This window comes from Gigantopelta aegis, chromosome 7 (assembly GCF_016097555.1).
Source record: "Gigantopelta aegis isolate Gae_Host chromosome 7, Gae_host_genome, whole genome shotgun sequence".
Classification (NCBI taxonomy): domain Eukaryota; kingdom Metazoa; phylum Mollusca; class Gastropoda; order Neomphalida; family Peltospiridae; genus Gigantopelta; species Gigantopelta aegis.
The window spans coordinates 6,921,708-6,948,903 of NC_054705.1; the positions used below are offsets into that span (position 1 = coordinate 6,921,708).

A 27,196-nucleotide genomic window follows, 5' to 3' on the forward strand; every position below is an offset into this window, starting at 1 on the left:
TTCTGTTTTTAAATACTGCACTCTTAATTGTTGAGGTTTTTTGTTGGGGGGTTGGGGGGGGGGGGTAATCTCCTGACAAAACCATGAATTTGGTCACTCTGGCCATTTGTTTCCATGATAACAGAAAAAATATACAACATCATTTACCATAGTTTGACACCCAATAGCTGATGTATTTTTCATGCTGAGGTGTCTTTAAACATCTATTCTATTCTATTCTATTCCAGTGCAATACCTCAGTGTTGGCATTTACTTGGTTAGAAAGCTACATTTCCAAATCCACTAACACCAATAAATCTTCCTTTTGTTGTTCTTTCTTTCTTTCTATTTTTTGTAAAGATATTACTATATACTGTAAAGATCTGAACAATTTAAATGATCTTCAGTACTAAGAATTCCTTAGGAGTAACAGTTTTCAAAACCTTGACACATATGGCCATCACTGTATTTCAATTTTCAATATCCTGTCCTGTGATGACAAACTGTGCAGGGGTGTGCACTTTATGTATAAAAAAAATGTTATCTAAATTTCATTATTCATCTTTCATGATTAGAAATGCTTATTTTATAGCCATAATCCTCTGCATTAACTTCAGACTTATTAGAAGCCATTTATCACAAATAAGTGAAAGACACAATTTCACAACTTATCTAAACTGTCAAGAAGTAAATAGGAGTTAATTGCTTTATAAATTTCACTTTCATCTTGTAATAATACGCATAGCTGTGTGTGGTCTCACTCACCACTTTAGAATTTGTAACCTGGTATTTTAACATAAGTTACTGGTGACTTTTTTATTTTTGTTTAACCTGCATGGACAGAGATAACTGAAGTTAGATATAGTGATCAGTTGATCAGTTTGACAACTGGGGAAGATGAACTAAAAAACAGTGGAATTGTTCATTCTGTGGATTTATGACAGTGTTGATATACTGCTTTACAATGCTATCACATTTCTGTTGTAAAACTTTCGTACAGACTCTAACCTTGAAAACATGACAACTTTGAGATTCTTAGCTTAGTAATTAATTGTTCGTTACTGAACTGTGAAGATTACCTAGAAAAAAGTTGATTTCACTAAGATTTGGGAATATAATATTAACAAGACGGTGATATAGAAAGTTGTTCCATTATTCAACTGGTGGAGCTTTATATTCCAGTGATGTGGAGTTTTGTAACAATACTGCTACAGACTCTACCCTTGTGGGTATATCACAACTCTGAGGTTCTTTGAGTACCCATTCATTGTTTAACTAACATGTGGAACCTACCCTTGTGGGTATATCACAACTCTGAGGTTCTTTGAGTACCCATTCATTGTTTAACTAACATGTGGAACTTACATGTGTGGGTATATTACAACTTTGAAGTTCTTTGAGTACCCATTCATTGTTTAACTAAGATGTGAAACCTACACGTGTGGGTATATTACAACTTTAAAGTTCTTTGAGTACCCATTCATTGTTTAACTAAGATGTGAAACCTACACGTGTGATGCACACCTATATGTACATGTTCACAAAGGATAATAAAGAAGGAATATAGCAAGTTTACAAAGACTTGGGAGTTTAAAATGACACAGAAAGAAGATGGAAAGAAGCAAAACAAACACTGAGCTGAGCTGTAAAGAACAAGACAAGGAGATATGTGGTTGAAAACCCATTGAAGACTTTCAAATGCAAGACTCAGCAAACTGAATATACACAACAAATAATCTTAATACATGTATATGTGAAGAATGCAACAGTCTGGTCATTCCTGTGGATAAACATGAAACTAAATATGGTTAATTTCCACACAGTAATATAAATGATGAGGTATAAAAAAATTGATAGACATATCGTAACCAAAAAATACATGATGTATTTCCATTGACTCAATAATGGCGAAAACTGAAGTTGAACACGAATAGTAAACAAAACATGGTGAATTTTCAAAATCACAACAACAAAAAATGTATGTTGGTTGAAGAACAATGGTTTGATGATCTATTTGTAAACTGAGTAGAGAAAATAAAATAGCAAAATTAACTCGACACTGAACCTAAAGATTTGACATAATTGTAAACCATGAACAGAAAGTAATACTGCAAAATGAATTAGACACTGAGACAAAAGATTTCTGTTTCAAACATTTTAAAGTGTGTACAATTTAAGACCATCAAATACATATGTAACAATGGCTTTTCTCTTTAACCAAAATCTCGCAGTCATTCTTTCATGTGTTGTGTTTCAACTGGTGATCCAATATTCCACCAGTCAGTGTCAACCTTTGTGCTCAGTATGTGACAAAGCAGGGGGAGCAACCATTGTTAAAGTGGTCTGTAAAGAAATATGTCCCAACATGGTCCCGCCTACCGCCAAGGACGTCACACTGACAGACGGTAAATGTGGCGTCATCTCCAAATACGGTTTGTTGAACCGGTTTTTCATCCGGATGACAGAGGTAGAGACACTGACTCTTCAGAACTACCAGATCTCCAAGTTCTACCAGCCGCCGTTTGTGAGAAACAGCAAACTGCGACGTTTGAACCTGGTGATGAATCATCTTCAGGGTTTTAAGCCAGACTCGTTCAAGGGTCTAGCTTTACTGGAAGAGCTTAATCTCGAGAGAAACCAAATGCCAGGATTCTCTGATCAAGGGTTTCTGGAACTGAAAGGGTTAAAGACACTGAAGCTCCGTGTTAATAACATTCCAAAGATTCCAGAGAAGGCATTTGATGGTCTTCAGAGCTTGCAGAATCTCGATCTGAGTTTGAACAAGATTAGCGAAATTCATCCCAACTCCTTTCAGCCTCTGAAGTCTTTGATTGAAGTAAATCTGACACAAAATCAAATAGCTCGAGTCCCACGAGGAACCTTTGCCCACTTGACTGCACTGAAGGTTCTAGACCTGACAGAGAATCAGATCAAACAGATCAGTGACTCTGCTTTTACTGGAACGTCCATGGACCTGCTGGACCTGTCCAACAATGGACTGACATCAATTCCTTCTGCCAGTCTGAAGCAGTGCTCCACTCAACCTCAAACCATTAATCTCAACAACAATGCCATCACTGGGATTCACACAGGAGACTTTTCTGGAATGAGGATCAGAATGCTGAATCTTCGGAACAATAAGCTGACCAACGGTGTAGCGACAGACTCTTTTCGAGGAAGTCGTATTTCCGAGATCGATTTGAGCAACACGGCTATAACGTCACTGCCATTGTCCATGGAGGCGATGGTGAAGGGTTCGAAGACGAAGTTGAGGCTGGAGATGAACGACAACTGGAACTGTGACTGTACGCAGATCTGGCTGTCCAAGTATCTGAGTACGCAGGCCGAACAGGGGCCGATGTGTATGAATCCAGTCATGTATATCGGGAGGAGGCTGAAAGATTCCAGCGCCGATATAGAACTTGATTGTAGAACAACTACAACAACCACTACAACTACTACTACAACTACAACAACTGCTACCACAACACCAACAACCACAACTCCAACTACCACACCTACAACTACCACAACTCCAACCACCACTACTCCAACTACCACACCTACAACTACTACAACTCCAACCACTACCACTACAACACCAACCACCACTACAACACCTACCACCACTGCAACACCTACCACAACCACTACAACCACTACTACCCCAACAACAACACCAACTACCACCTCAACCACTACTACTCCAACAACTATCAGTACAACCACCACACCTACAATTACCACTATATCTACGACCATTTCACCAACGACAACAACAACAACAGCATCGACTACATCAGCAGAGACTATAGATGAGCTTATTCCTGATAGCAAGATCCAGCTAATTCCATACATAGCCGCGGGGTCTTGTGGCTTTGTTCTGCTAGTGGGAAGCTGTACCATGTGCATCATTTGTAAATCTAACAAGGTCGATTCAGAGGACAGTGATGATGACGATGATAAAGATGATGATGATATCAGTGATGAAAGTGATTGATGAATACACAGATATTTGGTTTTACACTTTCAACTTCTTCAAAACTGATTCAGAGGAACTCATGATGGTGGTGGTGGTGGTGGTGGGTGATGATGGTGATATCAGTGATGATGGTGGTGGTGGTGATGGGTGATGATGATGGTGGTGGTGGTGGTGGTGGTGGATGATGGTGAGATCATCATCACCATCATCATCATAATAATCATAAAAGTGACAGATAGATCTATGTCTACTGAAATTCTTATTGCTTGTTAAAATAGTGTATGATGTATAATTTGTAATCCCAAAAGGTCTATTCAAAGATTGATGGTAATGGTGACAATGACAGTGCTAGAAATAAGCTGAACTTTTCCACTAATCCACCGGACAAATAAGTTTAGAAATCTACTTGTCCAAATAAATGTTGTGCTCAAAATGAAACTGCATTGAACAGTTTTACTTGTCCACTGGACAACTATTGAGGTACATTTTGCTTGTCCGAGCAGATTGTCACTTGTCAGGACAAACGGACAAGTGCTTATTTCGAACAATGAATGATGATGATGATGATGATGATTGTGATAAAAGTGACAGATGAACATACATGTAAGTCTGTGGCTATTTTATGTTTTATTCTGAGTTAGCATATTGTATGGTGTATAATTTGTAATCCAACAAGGTCGATTCAAAGAAAGAGGAGGATGATGATGAAATCAATGACAATCATTGACCAATAAGCACTTCTGCACTTTTTATTGCAACTTGTAAAATGCAAAATTTATAAATCCAACAATTTCATTTGCTGATCATTGTAACTATTTTTATTTATGTGTGGTACATGTACCATCTTAAAGTGCGTGTAAATGTTTCTTGTAAGAGACTTAGAACTTTTATAATTATGTTCTCAATGAGTTGAAATAAATTTGAAAAGATTGAATATTTACTCGGGTTGTTTCAGAGTAGACCTCATGGGAAGGGTGTGTGGCAAGTTGTTTTAACTGTTTAAAGCTAGTAATACATAGAAGATAAAACAGCAGCAGACGCACAGGGCATACATTTAATAATTACAGCTCTGCCTGCTCCATACTTCACCTCTCAACATAAACATGATCAATACTGAAATCGCCCTTGGCAGCAGCTCCATGTTGCTACTCAGTCTGTTGTGACATTTTATAATGGCACAGTCTGTTGTGACTTTTTCACTACCACCTTGAGGTATTATTATTAGAACCTGATTACTTTTATTGTGTTCACACAGAAAATTCACTTAATTCTTATTCAGAAGTTTGTTTTGTTTAACGACACCACTAGAGCACATTGATTTATTAATCATCAGCTACTGGATGTCAAATATATGGTAATTTTGACAGTCATAGAGATGAAACTTGCTACATTTTTCCATTAGTAGCAAGGGATCTTTTATATGCACCATCTCACAGACAGGATAGCACATACCACAGCCTTTGATATACCAGTTGTGGTCCACTGGCCAGAGCGAGAAATAGTGATTCGTATTCAGGGACCATCCAAAAAGTATGCACAGCCTTGGGGGGAGGAGGATTCAGACATTACATACAAAGAGAGTGAGAGGGGGGTGGTGGGTTCACAGAGCAGGGGGTTTCCCCAGGGCCGTTAGGCATAGCGGCCCGACACGTCTTGGTCCGTAAAGTAAGCGCTTTGACGGTGTGGAAGCGCCTTAAATCAATTGCCGCTACGCCTTGAGTTGAAGTACTTTAGAAAAACAGTTATCACAAGTATGAGCGTGGCAGTCGACTACCTCTTGCAAACAACTTGTGTACCAGTATATCAAGCACACCTAATCACTATGACAGGTAAAACACTTCCTAAATACCTAACAATGGACCAGTCGTCTGCTCACAATTGGTGTTTGGTAATTTTACCACTTCTACTGGGACCGCTAATCCGTCAGGAAGGCGCTTACGCGTAACGGGATTCCCGTGCCAAGCAATCAAGCTTCAAGGCCGATCAAAGAAGATGCCCATTGACAGAATCAACTGTACTATTTAACTCAATAAACAATAGGTGAAGCACTTTTTAATAGTACAGTTAAGTTGGCAATCAGTAATTTCTATCCTAACACCCCCTTCCCAAAACACATACTGAAAACATCCAGGGCTCGCGCTGTCAGTAACCAATTTAGTCATCTGCTAATTAAAAATTATTTTTACAAAAAATGGCTAATAAAATTTGCAAGTGGCTAAAATTTTGGCTGAGTTATTTTCTATCTTGTGATATGAACAAACGGTTACATAATCTATTCGACACCTCAAACATAATACCAAATATTCAATTAGCATAATATCGATCTCGCGACCGGTAACGAGAAACGGTGTTATCCAGAATACACTGTATGCCTTATGATGTTTGCTAATTTTAATAATCAAGGTTATTAATTTTAACGGCATGCATTCGACATGTATGACAGCAATGTGACGGTGATTCAATGTCTGGATTCAATGTGACGGTGATTCAATGTAACTTGCTATTTTAATTTTGTAAAGTCTTTGAACCAAAGTAATAAAAACAAACCGACAATGCATGTCAATTTGAATACACATGCCAGTTCAGGGCCGAAAGACATGTCGGCTATCCCAAGGGCTGAGTTCAGCCAGACCGAGCAAAAACAAAACGTTCGCTACACTGGTTTGTGCGCTTCACGTTAAACCAAATGGACACGACGGACATCAACCAAATAGTTCTCGAACGTTAGGAAGAATGTTCATTGGCTGAACTGAGGAAAGCTCTCAGCGCGAATATACGTCACACTTCAGAGTCAACCGACACCCGCGTGTCAAGAGACATCGTTGCGGTCTTTAAACAATACAATTACACAGAAGTAAATCTTGATGTAAATTTGTAGAAAAACAATAGTTGTTTGCATCAATGAATACCTAACTGCAGTTTCGGTTATCTCCTATGTCTTTGTTAATTTTGTACCTATGGTCCAGAGAACGCATGCGATCGCGGGAAATGAACATGCAGTATTTATACAAATTGCAGTTAAATGTACACTGAATTAGTTTACAATAATCATATTTATTAGATAATGCTAGATATATATTTGTAAAACTGTGAGGTGACATTTAATAAGTTAGCTGGATTTTAACAAGACCGTAAAATTTTATTCTACCCGGTACTAACTTTTTTTTTCTTTTTTTTTTTATAAATGGAATATATTGTGAAATCAGCATTCTTAGCTTAGGTATTTTACAAGCAGAAATCACAACAAGCATTTAACACCACGCTGAAATCAACAGCAACAACATGGCGCAAATTATGAAGTTGTTGGGGGTGGGGAATTGATGGATTATTTAAAAAAAAGTTTTAACCCCCCCCAAAAAAGCTACAACAACAACAAACAACAACAACCCCAACATGATTTGATGGATTGAAGGCAAACACTTAACTGTTTTCAACTCACTACCCCACTTCTTTTGGCTTGATTTTTGTGTTATACTGATGCTAAATATGTAAGCACCTTAAACAAATCCTGGGGAAAGGCCTGACAGAGTACATATACCAAGCTCTTAAATTATCTTGTATCCCATGTACTTTTAAGTGAATGAACAATGTATGCTCATACTTGGGGGGAGGGGGATTAATGATTAGACTACAGGCTGGTAGGTAAAGGGTTCGCAGCTCTGTACCGGCTCCAACCCAGAGTGAGTTTTAAGGGCTCAATTGGTAGGTGTAAGGCCACTACACCCTCTTCTCTCTCACTAACCACTAACAATTAACAACTAATCCATTGTCCTGAACAGACAGCCCAGATATCTGAGGTGTGTGCCCAGGACAGCATGCTTGAACCGTAATTGGATATAAGCAAATAAATGAAAATAAGTCAAGTCAAAACCTTATCACGTGTAGCCCGGTAAATTTCTGCATAATGTATTATGTATCAAAATGCAAATAACTAATGTTTGTAAGAGATCAGAAAGTTAATATTTATTTATTGTTTTCAATTGGGTTCCTATTAATATCTGCACAACCAAACCAATATAGGACATAATAGTGACCATTTCCCCTCGAACAGTCTAAAACCATTCGGAATGCCTCGGCCGGTTCTGATTATGTATTCGGAAAACCTCGACCACGTAAATGCATTTGTAGGTTCAATCGGAACACCTCAGCCATGTCCATCTCTACTTTCCATTTAGTTACAATCGGAACAACTCATCACATTCCGCTACGCTATGTTTCGCAGAAAGATTTTGTTTACGAGCCTGAGGTTTTCTGAAGTTACATTGTGATGGAATGTTTTCATTTCTTACGAAATATACCGAGGCTACTATACCAAACACCCAATCGTCACTGCAAACGATGTCAACATAAATTGTTGTCAGCTTAGTATTTTCTTAATTCCTCGTCATATGGCCATAAAAGCACCTTATTCATTCCAAGACCAAGCCTTGGTAAAACATTCCACATGTTTGATTGTGTGGGTCCCGTGACAACATAATAATTATAATTTAATTACAACAGTTTGTAATATAACTAAAACAAGTTCCGTTTGCTTCGTTTGTGTAGTTATTATTGTTTGTATGACATGATCACATTTTTTTAAAGTGCAATTTAATTAAGTTTTTTTTCTCTTAAAAACGTAATTCGGTCGCAGGCCATTCAAAAGTAGTACGGGTGAGTCAAAGTGATGCTGTGAAAGGCCCGATTGTCCAGTAAAAAAATCCCAAGTGCATACCCTGCCATCTGGTTCCATTCTGATTAATTTTTGAAAGTGGCAGAAATATAAACTGGATTTTTAGTAAGATTTTGCTAAATAATGGGTCATATTGGCAGAAATCATGACTGAGGTTCCCATTTTTTATACAAGTTTTAATTTGCCCTTTGTATTAAAATGTACAGGGCTGAGAATGTGTGAGTGAAGAAGAGGCATGGTTTTCACACAGATCGTCACATAAACCAAAAACGCTTGTTGATTTTTTTTGTATACTTCATCTTCTAGTCTGGTGACTGAGAATTTCTTGCAAATTTTTTTATAATTAAGTTCAAATATAATAAGGAAAAATGGATATCTGTGTATGCTGCATCACTGGACTGCTGGTGATTCTGTGAAGACCTGTCTATAATACGTGTATACAGATATAAAACTCCACTACAACATGACTAAACTTACCCCCGATGCGTCGTCGACGAGAGTTTGTGTGAGGAGGATGTTGAAGACCTGTCTATAATACGTGTATACAGATATAAAACTCCACTACAACATGACTAAACTTACCCCCGATGCGTCGTCGACGAGAGTTTGTGTGAGGAGGATGTTGAAGACCTGTCTATAATACGTGTATACAGATATAAAACTCCACTACAACATGACTAAACTTACCCCCGATGCGTCGTCGACGAGAGTTTGTGTGAGGAGGATGTTGAAGACCTGTCTATAATACGTGTATACAGATATAAAACTCCACTACAACATGACTAAACTTACCCCCGATGCGTCGTCGACGAGAGTTTGTGTGAGGAGGATGTTGAAGACCTGTCTATAATACGTGTATACAGATATAAAACTCCACTACAACATGACTAAACTTACCCCCGATGCGTCGTCGACGAGAGTTTGTGTGAGGAGGATGTTGAAGACCTGTCTATAATACGTGTATACAGATATAAAACTCCACTACAACATGACTAAACTTACCCCCGATGCGTCGTCGACGAGAGTTTGTGTGAGGAGGATGTTGAAGACCTGTCTATAATACGTGTATACAGATATAAAACTCCACTACAACATGACTAAACTTACCCCCGATGCGTCGTCGACGAGCGTCTGTGTGAGGATGATGTTGAAGACGGCGTGAGATCGACTACTTTCACTGTTCATGTTGGTCGCGGCAACAGTTCGCGATTTGTTCCCCTCACTCATCAACGTCTCTATGTCCTGGAAATATAGACATCTCTTTCAATAAGCACTAATTTCAGTGATAACAGCTTGTAGGACTAAAAGACTGCTTCCAAATAACTTTTTAAAGAACATTACTATAGATATATCAGTGTTCGAAATAAGTACTTGTCCGTTTGTCCTGACAAGTGATAATCTGCTGGGACAAGCACAATGTACCTCAATTGTTGTCCACTGGACAAGTAAAAAGTTATAATGCTGTTTCATTTTGAGCAATCAAAAACATTGTCCTTGCTCTTGAATAAAACTAACAACTTATCTGGACAAGTAAAAATATTGAAGGACAAGTAGATTTGTAGACGTACTTGTCCGGAGAACTAGTGAAACGTTCTGCTTATTGACCATTTCAGTTTTCATGTTCATTCCCATGTTAATATTTCAAAGTCTTTAACAAATAATTTTTTTACATTAACAGGGTAACTCAAGATTCCTTTAAAATAAAGTTTAATACAGATATATTGCTTCAGTGATTATGTTGGTTTCAACATATATTTGTAGCTTGTTCATTTCATTAACATTTTAATCACTAGAAAAATAAACATTTCAACAGGTTAGACAACTAAAGATCACATTCATAAAACAAAAAAAGTTGAAATGAAGATTAGTACCGATAAACTGACCGTTTCATTGGTCATATTGGTTTCAGCATTTATCTGTGACTTGTTCATTTAATTCATTAACTTTTCACAGCTTCCACACTCACCTCAAAAGAACTGACTACAAGGGTAGATAACCCATCCACGTACGGTCCCAAGATGTTGTGTTCTCGCACTTTCAAATTCTGCTTGTTTCTGTAAACACAAACACACACGTTTCATTGGTCTCTTTACCGTTGTTTGACACCCAATAGCTGATGTATTTTTCGTGTTAGGGTGTTGTTAAACATTCAGCAGGGCTTCTAGAATTTTTACAAAATTCATTAGCCATGGGATCAGTGATTTAAAAAATGTACTAGCCATGATTAATACAATTTCACTAATAGTAGTAATGGATATATGTTACCTACAGAGGGAAACAGAGATTAAAAATACTAAGATTGGGGGGTGGGGGCAGGTTATTCATATTTACAAAATAAACTTAAATGCAGCATTTGACAACTTGTTTTTCACTAGCCATTGGGCATGACAATAGTAGTTATTTACTTGCCCAACATTGAATATCACTAGCCTTGGGAGTGGGGCTACCATAATCTAGAAGCCCTGTCTGGCATGACAATAGTAGTTATTTACTAGCCCAACATTGAATATCACTAGCCTTGGGAGTGGGGATACCATAATCTAGAAGCCCTGTCTGGCATGACAATAGTAGTTATTTACTAGCCCAACATTGAATATCACTAGCCTTGGGGCTACCATAACCTAGAAGCCCTGTCTGGCATGACAATAGTAGTTATTTACTAGCCCAACATTGAATATCACTAGCCTTGGGGCTACCATAACCTAGAAGCCCTGTCTGGCATGACAATAGTAGTTATTTACTAGCTCAACATTGAATATCTAGCCATGGGAGTGGGGCTATGATAATCTAGAAGCCTTGTCTGGCATGACAACAGTAGTTATTTACTAGCTCAACATTGAATATCACTAGCCTTGGGAGTGGGGCTACGATAATCTAATTTTGTGATAAAAATGTACCCTCTATGCTTCTGTCATGTCTAGGTTATACAAAATGTACCCTCTATGCTTGTGTCATGTCTAGGTTATACAAAATGTACCCTCTGTGCTTGTGTCATGTCTAGGTTATACAAAATGTACCGTCTCTGCTTGTGTCATGTCTAGGTTATACAAAATGTACCCTCTGTGCTTGTGTCATGTCTAGGTTATACAAAATGTACCCTCTGTGCTTGTGTCATGTCTAGGTTATACAAAATGTACCCTCTGTGCTTGTGTCATGTCTAGGTTATACAAAATGTACCCTCTCTGCTTGTGTCATGTCTAGGTTATACAAAATGTACCCTCTGTGCTTGTGTCATGTCTAGGTTATACAAAATGTACCGTCTCTGCTTGTGTCATGTCTAGGTTATACAAAATGTACCCTCTGTGCTTGTGTCATGTCTAGGTTATACAAAATGTACCCTCTGTGCTTGTGTCATGTCTAGGTTATACAAAATGTACCCTCTGTGCTTGTGTCATGTCTAGGTTATACAAAATGTACCCTCTATGCTTGTGTCATGTCTAGGTTATACAAAATGTACCCCCCTGTGCTTGTGTCATGTCTAGGTTATACAAAATGTACCCTCTGTGCTTGTGTCATGTCTAGGTTATACAAAATGTACCCTCTGTGCTTGTGTCATGTCTAGGTTATACAAAATGTACCCTCTGTGCTTGTGTCATGTCTAGGTTATACAAAATGTAGGTATCCTATAAAGTTAAAAAAACCTGTTTTGTTTAATGACACCATTGGAGCAAATAGATTTTTATTAATCATGTCTATGATATCTCAAACATTTGGTGATTTTGACATAGTCTTATAGAAGAAATCCGCTACATTTTTCCATTAGTAGCAGGTCACAGACAGGACAGCACATACCACAGCCTTTGATATACTAGTCGTGGTGCACTGGCTGGAATGAGAAATAGCCCAATGGGCTCAGCAGTGGGGATTGGGGATCGATGCCAGATAGGTATCCTTTTTTTTTAACTTAACAGCATTTTATTTTTTAAATATTAACAACGTAAAAAAAAAAAACCCAACTAACCCTTTAAGATCGAGAAGATCATGGACTTTTTCGTTGTATATCTCCATGTAGGAGACTTCCACTTTGAAGGAGGAGTTTGACCGTCTGTCTGCGATGTGGTCAAACAGAGCGTCACATAGTCGAGGTATGATTCCCTTGTGTTCGTTTGTACCCATCATTGTGAACGACTTGCCAGAACCTGGAAACATAAACACATATTAATATATACGTTATTCACCGTCTGTCTGTCTATCTCTGTCTGTCTGTCTGTGTGTTTCTGTCTGTCTGTGTCTTTCTGATGTACATCTGTCACGTCTGCATCTTTGTATGTGTGTCTGCTTAACTCTAGGTACATCAGTAATTATAATCAATATTTTATGAAACAAAGCCTCATTTTGAAAGTATCCAAACTGAACGAGTGATGAAGAACCACTGCCACATGTTCTTTATGAAATATTTTAATTTGTATTTGTCGAAAAACAATACAAAACAGGTCTCTGAGAACTGAACATTGACATCATCCATTTACGGATAATGCTAAAATGAAGGAAGGAAATGTTTTATTTAACAATGTACTCAACACATTTTATTTATGGTTATATGGTATCAGACATATGGTTAAGGACCACACAGATATTGAGGGAGGAAACCCACTGTTGCCACTTCATGGGCTACTTTTTTCGATTAGCAGCAAAGGATCTTTTATATGCACCATCCCATAGACAGGATAGCACATACCACAGCCTTTGATATACCAGTTGTGGGGCACTGGCTGGAATGAGAAATAGCCCAATGGCCCCACTGATGGGAATCTATCTCAGACCAACGGTGCATCAAGCGAGAGCTTTACCACTGGGCTATGTCCTGCCCACTTGTCACTAACTAAAGCTCAGTACAAAATAATTCACTCGGAACACAAACACAATACAAACAGGTCTCTGAGAACTGCACATTGGAAACATCCATTTACGGATAATGCTAAAATAAATTCAGGTACATGAAACATTTCATTTTTTAATAACTCGGTCTTCTCCATGAGTCAAATCAAGGCGAGCTGAAGATCACTCTCCTTGACCGACGCTAGGTGAGCAAGCACATGAAGTTTTAAATGAAATTCATTAAAATAAATTATTGCAAGGCGAGCAATTTGCAGCTCACCTAAGGTTTTCCAGGCGAGAGTGGAGGTGAGCGAGAGTGATCACTCGCCTTCATGGTGAAGTGTGTAACCTGTTATGACCATATATTTGTCCTAAATCTCATGCACAAATGAACTACCGGTATGGGTTACACAAAACTATAGTCCGTCCCATCCTCCTATAGAAATGTTTTTGTAAATAATTTCAGTTTGGTTTGACATAAGAAGAAAAGTTAAAGTGTTTTGACTTAAGAAGAAAAGTTGTGTTTTGACTTAAGAAGAAAAGTTAAAGTGTTTTGACTTAAGAAGAAAAGTTGAAGTGTTTTGACTTAAGAAGAAAAGTTGTGTTTTGACTTAAGAAGAAAAGTTGTGTTTTGACTTAAGAAGAAAAGTTAAAGTGTTTTGACTTACCGGGTAAGAAGAAAAGTTGTGTTTTGACTTAAGAAGAAAAGTTAAAGTGTTTTGACTTAAGAAGAAAAGTTGTGTTTTGACTTAAGAAGAAAAGTTAAAGTGTTTTGACTTCAGAAGAAAAGTTAAAGTGTTTTGTTTATAACAAAAAACTACCATTTTTGTGTGCAATTAAAAACATATTTGATTCAGAACTAAATAAAACTACCATATGAAGAAAACAACGCTTTACAGTGTTATGGCCACCATTTTGGTTTTATGGACCATTGTCTTGATAACGAGATAATGAAATGTTTGATTTGATTAATTTCACTACAGAGGGAGTAACAAGAAAATAATCAAGATTTATCTCTCATAGCAAGACTATACCAGTCCATAAAACAAAATGGTATCCATGACGCTGTAAGCGTGGTTTTCTCACTATGGTTTGTATTACAGTTTTATTTATTTATAAACCGAATATATTTTTTATTGCAAACAAAAATGGTAGTTTTTTTGTTATTTCTAAAACATTTTTACTTTTCTTCTTATGTCAAACAAAAGCTAAATCATTTACAAAAAAAATTTCTCTAGAAGGATGGGATGGACTTCCCTAACCCTGAGGAAACGAAAGGTTGTTTAACATCTTATAAACACAGCACATGTTACCTGTCTGTCCATACGCAAATATACACCCATTGTAGCCTTCATACGCTCTCTCCAAGATGTCTTTCCCCAAACATTCAAATACTGTCTCTTGAGCTGAAGAAAAATAAGTCAGAATAAAGTTAATTATATTTTCAAGAGGTCATCCCCAAATATTTAAATAATAAAGTTAAATTATATTATCTTACAAAAAACATAATTTTTATCATTTGTTTATTTATTTATTTATATATATATATACATATATATATATACATATATATATATATATATATATATATACAAATTTAACTTTGATGAATGGTTTTACAAATAGCGCTCATCTTGTCAGGAGCAGTAATATTAAATAATTCCAGACTTCAGTAGTTCTTCATCGTTTTATTGCTACAGCTCTGTTTCGTATGGTAAAATAATGACCACACTCTTCAGGCAATATTAACGAATACTGTTAAAAATGTTTGTGACTGATGACGTCACAACATCAGCTGATGTATGACGTAATTCTCGACAACTATATCGCGTTACCAAGAAAGTTTTGAGAATTCAGGTCTTATGCTGGCGCTTGGTATAGTTAGGTGACATCGGTGTTACTGATGTTTTTGAGAACGAATTTATTTCGGTGGTGGCATGGACTTGCTAATTCATACGTATGATTCTGTGTTTGATTTTGTTGTTGTACGTAGGGCTAGCAACCAATTTCTAACAACGATACAGAAACCACACGGCATCCTTCCAACATGAAAACAAAAGAAATGAAACAGAGCTGTCAAAACACATATGGAACCTGAAGGACAATAACAAATCCTTCCACATAAAGTGGAAGGTACTAAAAAAAATGTCAACCCTACAGTAACATAAATAAAAAATGTGACCTATGCCTTTACGAAAAGTTTATCATAATATGTCAGAAACACCTGTGCAGCCTGAACAAACGCAATGAATTAGCAAGTCCATGCCACCACCGAAATAAATTCGTTCTCAAAAACATCAGTAACACCGATGTCACCTAACTGTACCAAGCGCCAGCATAAGACCTGAATTCTCAAAACTTTCTTGGTGACGCGATATAGTTGTCGAGAATTACGTCATACATCAACTGATGTTGTGATGTCATCAGTCGCAAACGTTTTTAACAGTATTCGTTAATATTGCCTGAAGAGTGTGGTCATAATTTGACCATACGAAACAGAGCTGTAGCAATAAAACGATGAAGAACTACTGAAGTCTGGAATTATTTAATATATATATATATATATATATATATATATATATATATATATATATACTCTTCAAAAGAAGAAACGCAAAACCACATTGTCGTAACATTTGGAGAATTGATTTAATTATTGAATGGTGAGTCCGATAATTACCAAATGTTGCAGGATTGTTCACAATTCACTCTAGTCCATTGTGAGTAAGTGATAGGATACACCACCAAGGTCAAGGTCATCTGGAGTCAATACCGGGTGTGGCCTCCGCGTGTGTTGACAACTGCCTGGCACCGCCTGCCCATTGAAGCAACCAGAGTACGGATGACGTCCCGGGGCATGGTGGCCCACTCGGCCTGCAAGGCTGCTGCCAGCTCGGGCAGGGTCTGGGGCTGTGGTTGTCGCTGTCGGAGGCGTCGGTCCAACTCGTCCCATAGATGCTCAATTGGGTTCAAATCCGGTGATATCGATGGCCAAGGAAGGACATTAATGTTGTTGTTCTGTAGGAAAGCCGTTGTGAGACGTGCTGTGTGAGGCCTGGCGTTGTCATGTTGGAACACTGCGTTGGCGTTGGCCATAACTGGAACGATGTGTGGCCGGAGGATCTGGTCAATGTAGCCCTGTGCATTCAGGTTGCCCTGCACGTGGACCAGGTCAGTTCTGCCAGTGTGTGAGATGGCTGCCCACACCATGACACTACCCCCGCCGAATCTGTCCACTTCCTGCACGCAGTTTGCCGCATAACGTTCACCACGACGCCTATACACGCGACATCTTCCATCATGACGTCGGAGCAGAAATCGGGACTCGTCACTGAACCACACCTGTCTCCATCGCAGTTGAGGCCATTGTCGATGAATCTGGCACCACTGCAGTCGGAGTCGACGGTGTTGTGGTGTTAAGATGACACCTCGAACTGGACGTCTGGCACGAATTCCTACCTCACGTAGGCGGTTCCGTACGGTCTGGTCGGATATCCTGCGCAAACCTGGTATTGCTGTGGCTGTGGAGGTGGCAGTAGTCAATCGTTCCCGAAGGTGGCGTACCCGGATGTAGCGGTCCTGCCCGGGGGTAGTGACCCGTGGTCGACCGGATCTAGGGAGGTCACGTGTTGATCCATGTTGCTGGTAACGGTCCCACAGTCTGGAGATGGTGCTTGGGGACACATGGAATGCCCTGGCAACGGCCGTTCTGGATTCGCCGCGTCTAGTCGGCCGATGGCATTGTTTCTCTGCGGTTCACTGAGACGTGGCATGTCCTGGATTGTCAACTGTCGGCCAGATACAGAGGCCAGGCAAGCGAACACCCTGCACTTTTATACTGTCGGTGTTCATGTTGCACGTGCAGACAACGCACGTGCAGTGGTGACATGGTTTGCACGTGGCTGCGTTTTTGCGAATATTCACATTTTGGAACTTTATTGTACAGTAGCTGCGTTTTATCGAATGTAACCGTGGGAATGTGTTTGGGACATGCAATGACCTTATATTCACAAAGCATGAACCGGTAGGAAACATAAAATCGGAGTTATAACCCATTTGTACCCTTTTGCGTTTCTTTTTTTGAAGAGTATATATATATATATATATATATATAAAATACCACCTTTTTGATATTGAATATAAAACATCTTAACAGCTTAAGTTCACAAAAATACTACATTTTGTGGTTCAAAAAGTTTTAAAAGGCTGAGTCACTGCAAACCAATATAAATTTCTCACTTTAAAAGCATAGCAATTGTTTGTATCCATGTGGGATTGAAATATAGCGATTTAAGAAGAGAAACAAAAGGTGGACCTAAATCGTTCTTTCCAAAATTAGCATTACATCCAGTTTGGTGATATTAACTTGTTCAGTTTTTATTTTAACCTTAAATGTATTAATCAGATCGGCTCTTTCTTAACTGTTTGAGCTGTTTTTTAACACAGAACTATGCTGAAGTAATATCTGAACAAACAACGTCAACAAGCAAATTCTAAAGTACAAAACCGCACAATTCAGAATCGAAAATCTTTAACAAAAACTTACTTGCAAAGCGTGAGTCATTATCTCGTACAGACCAGAAACAGTGATCAAAGGCAAATGTCTGAAAAACAAACGACAAAATATTAGCATACAAAGTAAGACATCTTTTGTTAAAAAAATGTGATGTACTTTTACAATTTGTGCAATCAGCAGGGTTTCAGAACCTAAGGTCACTTTTACTTGCAAATGTCATCCTGCACTCAGCAAGTGATGTGCATTTTTTGTTGTGTTATCCTGAAATCAGTCACATGATATTCAATACAATCATTCATATGTTCCTGGTTTGCACTGTAAAGATGTGGGGTTTTTCATGCAACATAAACACTACGACATATTCACCATTTTTTTAATGTAATTGCACCTGTAATAAGCAGTCATCTGTCCAGGGCCACAGCTAGGATTTTTTGTTTGGGGGGGGGGGGGGGGGGGGGCACAACTGAGTAGTTAATGGTCTAAAACTCCTTTTTTTAAAGTTTTATAATGCTTTCCAATTTTTTTTCTGGGGGGCCCTGCTAGCTACAGCCCTGCTGTCTAACGCGGCCAGTAGTCACCTAAATCGGATCCCAAATCGATAAAATACCTGTATTAAGCGCCCACAGTAAATGTTTCCTATTATATGAAAGGGATATGCAAATAACCATCTTCACACCTTCAGGAATACTAGTACCCATTCAGTCCCGACATCTCTACTGTGTATCAATTAAGAAAGTCAGACTCTGGAATGCATCTAATTGCCTCTGGGTAGGCTAATTTTGACACTTTTAGATTCATTTACTATGACACTACACTGCACAAAGTAGGAATTAAATAAGTAAATGAAAAAAGAAATTAAACATGTCGAAAGTTAATTTATTGTCAACTGTGGAGCACACAACCGTTAATTAGCAGTACAGACGGCAAAAAAACACCCACAACAACACACATTTTAAAGACTGTATATGTGGCAACCTGTAATCAGCGGCCACCTGTCGGAAGCAGGCAATTTTCTCTACTTCCATCTGTGACCACTTAAGACAGGTTTGACTGTATATAGAAAACGCTTGAACATGAAAAATATACAAAATCTGCCACTTACATGTGAAAGAAGGGTTATAACTCTGGGTCAGCAGAAAAGTTTGATTATCTATTAAACTTCAAAAATTGCACAAACCTAGTTATTTTGTAATAAAATATCCATTATTACATGAAATTTCTTCACCAAATAAAAATAAAATTTGCTATTTGTTTTTAAAATTCTCAATTAGCAAATTTGAAGAGTTGTCGAGCTAGCACTAGAAAGGTCTTTAAGATGCTGCTCGGTCTAGGATCGATCCCCGTCAGTGGCTCATTGGGCTATTTCTCACTCCAACCAGTGCACCACAACTGTGGTATGCACTATCCTGTCCATGGGATGGTGCTTAAAAATGATCCCTTGCTGCTAATGGAAAAGAGTAGCCTACGAAGTGGCCACGGCGGGTTTCCTCTCTCAATATGTGTGGTCCTTAACCATATGTCCGACACGATATAACCATAAATAAAATGTGTTGAGTGTGTCGTTAAATAAAACATTTCCTTCCTCCCTTCCTTAAGATGCTGCAATATAAAATGCTGCATGATTTTGTCGCTGTTGTATGTTGCACACTGTGTGAAGAGTTCGAAAAGCAAGTGCCATGCGTGTGGTCAGTTTAGGGTCAATCCCCATCAGTGAGCCACTGGCCCATTTCTCGTTCCAGCCAGTGCACCATGATTGGTATATCAAAGGCTGTGGTATACATGTATGTGCTATCCTGCCTATGGGATGGTGCATATAAAAGATCACTTGAAGCTAATCGGGAAAATGTAGCAGGAATCATTTGACTATTTGTCACAATGACCAGATGTTTGACATCTGCAATGCAGTAGAAGCTTTTCTCTATAAGGCAATATGTCAGAATTATTAAACGTTTGATGTCCACTAGGCATGACTAATAAATCAATGTGCTCTAGTGGTATCATTAGACAAAACAAACTTTAACTTAATTTCACTGTCTGTAGGTGCACATGGGGGGGGGGGGGGTAGGATGTAGCTCAGTGGTCGAATACTTGTGTAATGAGTTACATGTATAAGTTTGAGCTCCACGGGTGGTGTGCTGTGTAATGAGTTACATGTATAAGTTTGAGCTCCACGGGTGGTGTGCTGTGTAATGAGTTACATGTATAAGTTTGAGCTCCACGGGTGGTGTGCTGTGTAATGAGTTACATGTATAAGTTTGAGCTCCACGGGTGGTGTGCTGTGTAATGAGTTACATGTATAAGTTTGAGCTCCAAGGGTGGTGTGCTGGGTAATGAGTTACATGTATAAGTTTGAGCTCCACGGGTGGTGTGCTGGGTAATGAGTTACATGTATAAGTTTGAGCTCCACGGGTGGTGTGCTGGGTAATGAGTTACATGTATAAGTTTGAGGTCCACGGGTGGTGTGCTGGGTAATGAGTTACATGTATAAGTTTGAGCTCCACGGGTGGTGTGCTGGGTAATGAGTTACATGTATAAGTTTGAGCTCCAAGGGTGGTGTGCTGTGTAATGAGTTACATGTATATGTTTGAGCTCCACGGGTGGTGTGCTGTGTAATGAGTTACATGTATATGTTTGAGCTCCACGGGTGGTGTGCTGTGTAATGAGTTACATGTATAAGTTTGAGCTCCACGGGTGGTGTGCTGTGTAATGAGTTACATGTATAAGTTTGAGCTCCACGGGTGGTGTGCTGTGTAATGAGTTACATGTATAAGTTTGAGCTCCACGGGTGGTGTGCTGTGTAATGAGTTACATGTATAAGTTTGAGCTCCACGGGTGGTGTGCTGTGTAATGAGTTACATGAACATGTTTGAGCTCCACGGGTGGTGTGCTGTGTAATGAGTTACATGAACATGTTTGAGCTCCACGGGTGGTGTGCTGTGTAATGAGTTACATGAACATGTTTGAGCTCCACGGGTGGTGTGCTGTGTAATGAGTTACATGTATATGTTTGAGCTCCACGGGTGGTCTGCTGTGTAATGAGTTACATGTATATGTTTGAGCTCCACGGGTGGTGTGCTGTGTAATGAGTTACATGTATATGTTTGAGCTCCACGGGTGGTGTGCTGTGTAATGAGTTACATGTATAAGTTTGAGCTCCACGGGTGGTGTGCTGTGTAATGAGTTACATGTATAAGTTTGAGCTCCACGGGTGGTGTGCTGTGTAATGAGTTACATGAACATGTTTGAGCTCCACGGGTGGTCTGCTGTGTAATGAGTTACATGTATATGTTTGAGCTCCATGGGTGGTGTGCTGGGTAATGAGTTACATGTATATGTTTGAGCTCCACGGGTGGTGTGCTGTGTAATGAGTTACATGTATAAGTTTGAGCTCCACGGGTGGTGTGCTGGGTAATGAGTTACATGAACATGTTTGAGCTCCACGGGTGGTCTGCTGTGTAATGAGTTACATGTATATGTTTGAGCTCCACGGGTGGTGTGCTGGGTAATGAGTTACATGTATATGTTTGAGCTCCACGGGTGGTGTGCTGTGTAATGAGTTACATGTACAAGTTTGAGCTCCACGGGTGGTGTGCTGTGTAATGAGTATAAGTTTCAGCTCCACGGGTGGTGTGCTGTGTAATGAGTTACATGTATAAGTTTCAGCTCCACGGGTGGTGTGCTGTGTAATGAGTTACATGAACATGTTTGAGCTCCACGGGTGGTCTGCTGTGTAATGAGTTACATGTATATGTTTGAGCTCCACGGGTGGTGTGCTGGGTAATGAGTTACATGTACAAGTTTGAGCTCCACGGGTGGTGTGCTGGGTAATGAGTTACATGTACAAGTTTGAGCTCCACGGGTGGTGTGCTGGGTAATGAGTTACATGTATAAGTTTGAGCTCCAAGGGTGGTGTGCTGTGTAATGAGTTACATGTATATGTTTGAGCTCCACGGGTGGTGTGCTGTGTAATGAGTTACATGTATATGTTTGAGCTCCACGGGTGGTGTGCTGTGTAATGAGTTACATGTATAAGTTTGAGCTCCACGGGTGGTGTGCTGTGTAATGAGTTACATGTATAAGTTTGAGCTCCACGGGTGGTGTGCTGTGTAATGAGTTACATGTACAAGTTTGAGCTCCACGGGTGGTGTGCTGTGTAATGAGTTACATGTACAAGTTTGAGCTCCACGGGTGGTGTGCTGTGTAATGAGTTACATGTACAAGTTTGAGCTCCACGGGTGGTGTGCTGTGTAATGAGTTACATGTACAAGTTTGAGCTCCACGGGTGGTGTGCTGTGTAATGAGTTACATGTACAAGTTTGAGCTCCACGGGTGGATCAACGGAGTTCAATATTCCAACAAATGCTCCAAAACTGAGAGGAAAAGGCCATCGTGTGTGTCGTTCTGTTTGTGGAAATGTGCATATCAAAGATCCCTAGGAAAAATTAAGCTAGCTAGCTATATATATATATATATATATATATATATATATATATATATATATATCTGTCTCTGTGTGTGTGTGTCTGTGTCTGTGTCTCTCTCTCTCTCTCTCTCTCTCTCTCTCTAACACTCTCTCTAACACTCTCTCTCTCTCTCTCTCTCTCTCTCTCTCTATCATTCACTCACTCACTCACTAGCTCTCTCTCTCTAATTTACACAAATAAAAATCTAATCATTAATCGCCCATGGTGTAAATTGCAATCTACTATAAATAATCACACTGAATATGACACAGTAATTATACAAATATGTCTTGCACCGTGAATACTTCTAACGACTATTTACATCTCTATAACATACATCGCACATCTATCTACCCACCCACTGTTTACCCAACTTCTCGATCACACATCTATCTACCCACCCACTATTTACATAATGTTTATCCAACTTCTCGATCGCACATCTATCTACCCACCCACTGTTTACATAATGTTTACCCAACTTCTCGTCACAGATTTAACGTTATTTATAACCCGTGACTAATTTACCAAAGAATCAGGTGTACGAATATTCCGTCATTACGGAAGCGCATTGTGTTTGATCTGCGCGATGCATTAGTCATCATGAGAGCGACGGGAATGTGGGCAGCTCCTGCGGAAGTAACGTCTTGCATCTGTCAGCGGAATGAACTGATCGGTAATTGGCCAGACAGGTACGGTGCTGGTTAATGGCAACCTGCACACCTACCTGACTTGTGTGTGTGTGGTAATCTGTCTAATTAAGCCGGGCTGGAATTGCGAGAATTAACGGAGATCGATAGTCAACAACAATGAAAATAAATCAAGATTTCCATGCAAAATTTGAATGTAAAAGAAACAGGACCAGGCTTGAGGTTATGATGCAAAATGTGAATGTAAAAGAAACAGGACCAGGCTTGAGGTTTTGATGCAAAATGTGAATGTGTAAGAAACAGGACCAGGCTTGAGGTTTTGATGTAAAATGTGAATGTAAAAGAAACAGGGTCAGGCTTGAGGTTTAGATGCAAAATGTGAATGTAAAAGAAACAGGACCAGGCTTAAGGTTTAGATGCAAAATGTGAATGTAAAAGAAACAGGACCAGGCTTGAGGTTTAGATGCAAAATGTGAATGTAAAAGAAACAGGACCAGGCTTGAGGTTTAGATGCAAAATGTGAATGTAAAAGAAACAGGGTCAGGCTTGAGGTTTAGATGCAAAATGTGAATGTAAAAGAAACAGGACCAGGCTTGAGGTTTAGATGCAAAATGTGAATGTAAAAGAAACAGGACCAGGCTTGAGGTTTAGATGCAAAATGTGAATGTAAAAGAAACAGGACCAGGCTTGAGGTTTAGATGCAAAATGTGAATGTAAAAGAAACAGGACCAGGCTTGAGGTTTAGATGCAAAATGTGAATGTAAAAGAAACAGGGTCAGGCTCAAGGTTTAGAGTTATTATTTTTGTTAATATGTGAGGAGATAAAAAATCTATATAACTGGACTGGGTCAGGCTTGAGGTTTAGATGCAAAATGTGAATGTAAAAAAATCTAAACAGGACCAGGCTTGAGGTTTAGATGCAAAATGTGAATGTAAAAGAAACAGGACCAGGCTTGAGGTTTAGATGCAAAATGTGAATGTAAAAGAAACAGGACCAGGCTTGAGGTTTAGATGCAAAATGTGAATGTAAAAGAAACAGGACCAGGCTTGAGGTTTAGATGCAAAATGTGAATGTAAAAGAAACAGGACCAGGCTTGAGGTTTAGATGCAAAATGTGAATGTAAAAGAAACAGGACCAGGCTTGAGGTTTAGATGCAAAATGTGAATGTAAAAGAAACAGGACCAGGCTTGAGGTTTAGATGCAAAATGTGAATGTAAACGAAACAGGACCAGGCTTGAGGTTTAGATGCAAAATGTGAATGTAAAAGAAACAGGGTCAGGCTCGAGGTTTAGAGTTATTATTTTTGTTAATATGTGAGGAGATAAAAAATCTATATAACTGGACTGGGTCAGGCTTGAGGTTTAGATGCAAAATGTGAATGTAAAAGAAACAGGACCAGGCTTGAGGTTTAGATGCAAAATGTGAATGTAAAAGAAACAGGACCAGGCTTGAGGTTTAGATGCAAAATGTGAATGTAAAAGAAACAGGACCAGGCTTGAGGTTTAGATGCAAAATGTGAATGTAAAAGAAACAGGACCAGGCTTGAGGTTTAGATGCAAAATATGAATGTAAAAGAAACAGGGTCAGGCTCGAGGTTTAGAGTTATTATTTTTGTTAATATGTGAGGAGATAAAAAATCTATATAACTGGACTCTTCGGCTTCACTGGTTTAGTGGGGATGTGTACAAGATACAACCATTTTCTTCCACCACCACCTACGTGTCTCTGTGTCTGTCTGTCTCTCTCAATCTCACTCTCATGTCTCTCTGTATCAGTCTGTCTCTCCATCACTGCATCCCATGCTCCCCCCACTCCTGTTTCCTATTTCTCTGTCTCTCGGTTTCCTATTTCTCTCTCTCTCTCTCTCTCTCTCTCTCTCTCTCTCTCTCTCTCTCTGTCTCTGTCTCTGTCTCTGTCTCTGTCTCTGTCTCTGTCTCTGTTTTTGCATACAATTTTTTTTTTTTAAATGTTATTTCATATCGCAATATTGTTGTTGGTTGTTGTTGGTGGCAGTGTTATTTGCTGTTATTGTTGGGGTTTTTTAACTTGTAGTCCATGGCTGGGACATGTATATCAAAGACTAGCATATAGTGTCTTGTTTGTAGCCAAGGGCCCATCCAAATCGTTTGTTGCTAATATAACAGTAGTAGTCTGCAAACACAGTGAGTCAAATTCTTAATCAGATTTCTATTGAAAATTCTACTACAGTTATTCAAACTGGCATTCCTTGCCGATTAATTTCTGACAAACTAAAATTTTAATAAATATTTTTAAAGCATAAATTCTAAAAGCTGAATGAATGCAAATAAATTGTACAGACTGAGTTCATTAATTTTTTAAAAAATAGTAATAATCAAATCCGATGATTAATACTATCAAACTAAAAACAACTAAGGCAGCTAGCCAGCTAATCATCAAATTGGAAAATTAATATACATAAATTCAAACCAAAACAGAGATTACTTCCAAAGGATAAAGATGTCAGCTTCCTTAAATCAAATGAAGCACCAACTCTATTTTATATATTATTTATAACTACAAGTCGTATAAATCAACAGTTGACGGTAGTAGCTATAGTAACAGCCAATAAAGGGTACTTTAATTAATTTTTATGGACGTGCCGTTGTTGGGGGCGTGATAAAAGATGTCCGCCACATCAGCCTCGGCCACTATATCCCCAGTGTTAAACGTCTTCTGGGAAATCCAAAGTGAGTTAAGAATATTGCTGGACACTGTCAACTGCAGCTTGTCAGGGTCGTGAGGAGACCATGTAGGTTGGACTATACCAAATAAAATCCCATAGGCGACCATGTTAACGTTTGTGTTTAGAAACACTATATGCAATATATCAACCAAACTATGACCTATAAATATCAGTACTACAACCCCTATCTCAAAGTATTAACTGAAGAAAATGGTACCTTTCATGGCTCATTTTCGGTATAACCAGATGTTTCTACAACACCCCTAGTTTCGCACAAAATGTACAGGTACATGTTCCAAGCACAAGGCTACTTGACACAGTGGTACTAGATGAAATAAAAAACTGCATACATTTTTAGCCCAGATGAAACTAATTTTTTGTTACAACCAACACACTCACATTTATAACCAATCACAGGACTTGTGGTGTTAGCTTCTCTATCAAAATTCTCATTCCAGCCAGTGCTCCACAAATGGTGTCACAAAGGCTGTGGTATGTACTACCCTGTCTGTGGGATGGTGCATATAAAAGGTTCCTTGCTGCTAATTGAAAAGAGTAGCCCATGAAGTGGCGACAGTGGGTTTTCTCTCTCAATATCTGTGTGGTCCTTAACCATATGTCTGACGCCATATAACCATAAATAAAATGTGTTGGGTGCATCATTAAATAGAACATTTATTTTATATTCAGTTTGTGTGTGGTGTATCATAGGACTTCATCAACTTACATTCTTGTTTCAGTTTCTCTCGCTCCAGCCAGTGCACCACCACAGTGCATCAAAGACTGTGGTATGTCCTGTCCTGTCTGTGGGATGGTGCATATAAAAGGTCCCTTGCTGCTAATCGAAAAGAGTAGCCCATGAAGTGGCGACAGTGGGTTTCCTCTCTCAATATCTGTGTGGTCCTTAACCATATGCCTGATGCCATATGACCGTAAATAAAATGTGTTGAGTGTGTTGTTAAATAAAACATCCTTCTCTATCAGTTCTATAATCATTAAAACACAGACGATTTCAACAAAATGTCCTCACGTTACCTTTAACCCTTTAAGTTCTATAATCACTGAAACACTGATGGTTTCAACAAAATGTCCTCACGTTACCTTTAACCCTTTAAGTTCTATAATCACTGAAACACTGATGGTTTCAACAAAATGTCCTCACGTTACTTTTAACCCTTTAAGTTCTATAATCACTGAAACACTGATGGTTTCAACAAAATGTCCTCGCTTTACCTTTAACCCTTTAAGTTCTATAATCACTGAAACACTGATGGTTTCAACAAAATGTCCTCGCTTTACCTTTAACCCTTTAAGTTCTATAATCACTGAAACAACAAAAACTGATGGTTACTTTAACCCTTTAAGTTCTAAATCACTGAAACACTGATGGTTTCAAAAAAATGTCCTCACG

General features: G+C 38.8%; 1 protein-coding gene across 5 annotated transcripts in view; it reads right to left on the reverse strand.

The window, feature by feature from the left end:
- Positions 1–27,196, reverse strand: part of LOC121377005 (kinesin-like protein KIF13A) — a 397,936-nt gene that overhangs the window by 237,946 nt on the left and 132,794 nt on the right. For all 5 annotated transcript variants that reach the window (XM_041504840.1, XM_041504838.1, XM_041504837.1 and 2 more), the window contains exons 4-8: positions 17,998–18,055; positions 14,765–14,857; positions 12,595–12,772; positions 10,600–10,687; positions 9,741–9,875 (exon numbers count right to left, since the gene is read on the reverse strand). In XM_041504840.1, coding sequence (XP_041360774.1) covers positions 9,741–9,875; positions 10,600–10,687; positions 12,595–12,772; positions 14,765–14,857; positions 17,998–18,055 — 552 coding nt within the window. The remainder of the gene's footprint in view (positions 1–9,740; positions 9,876–10,599; positions 10,688–12,594; positions 12,773–14,764; positions 14,858–17,997; positions 18,056–27,196) is intronic.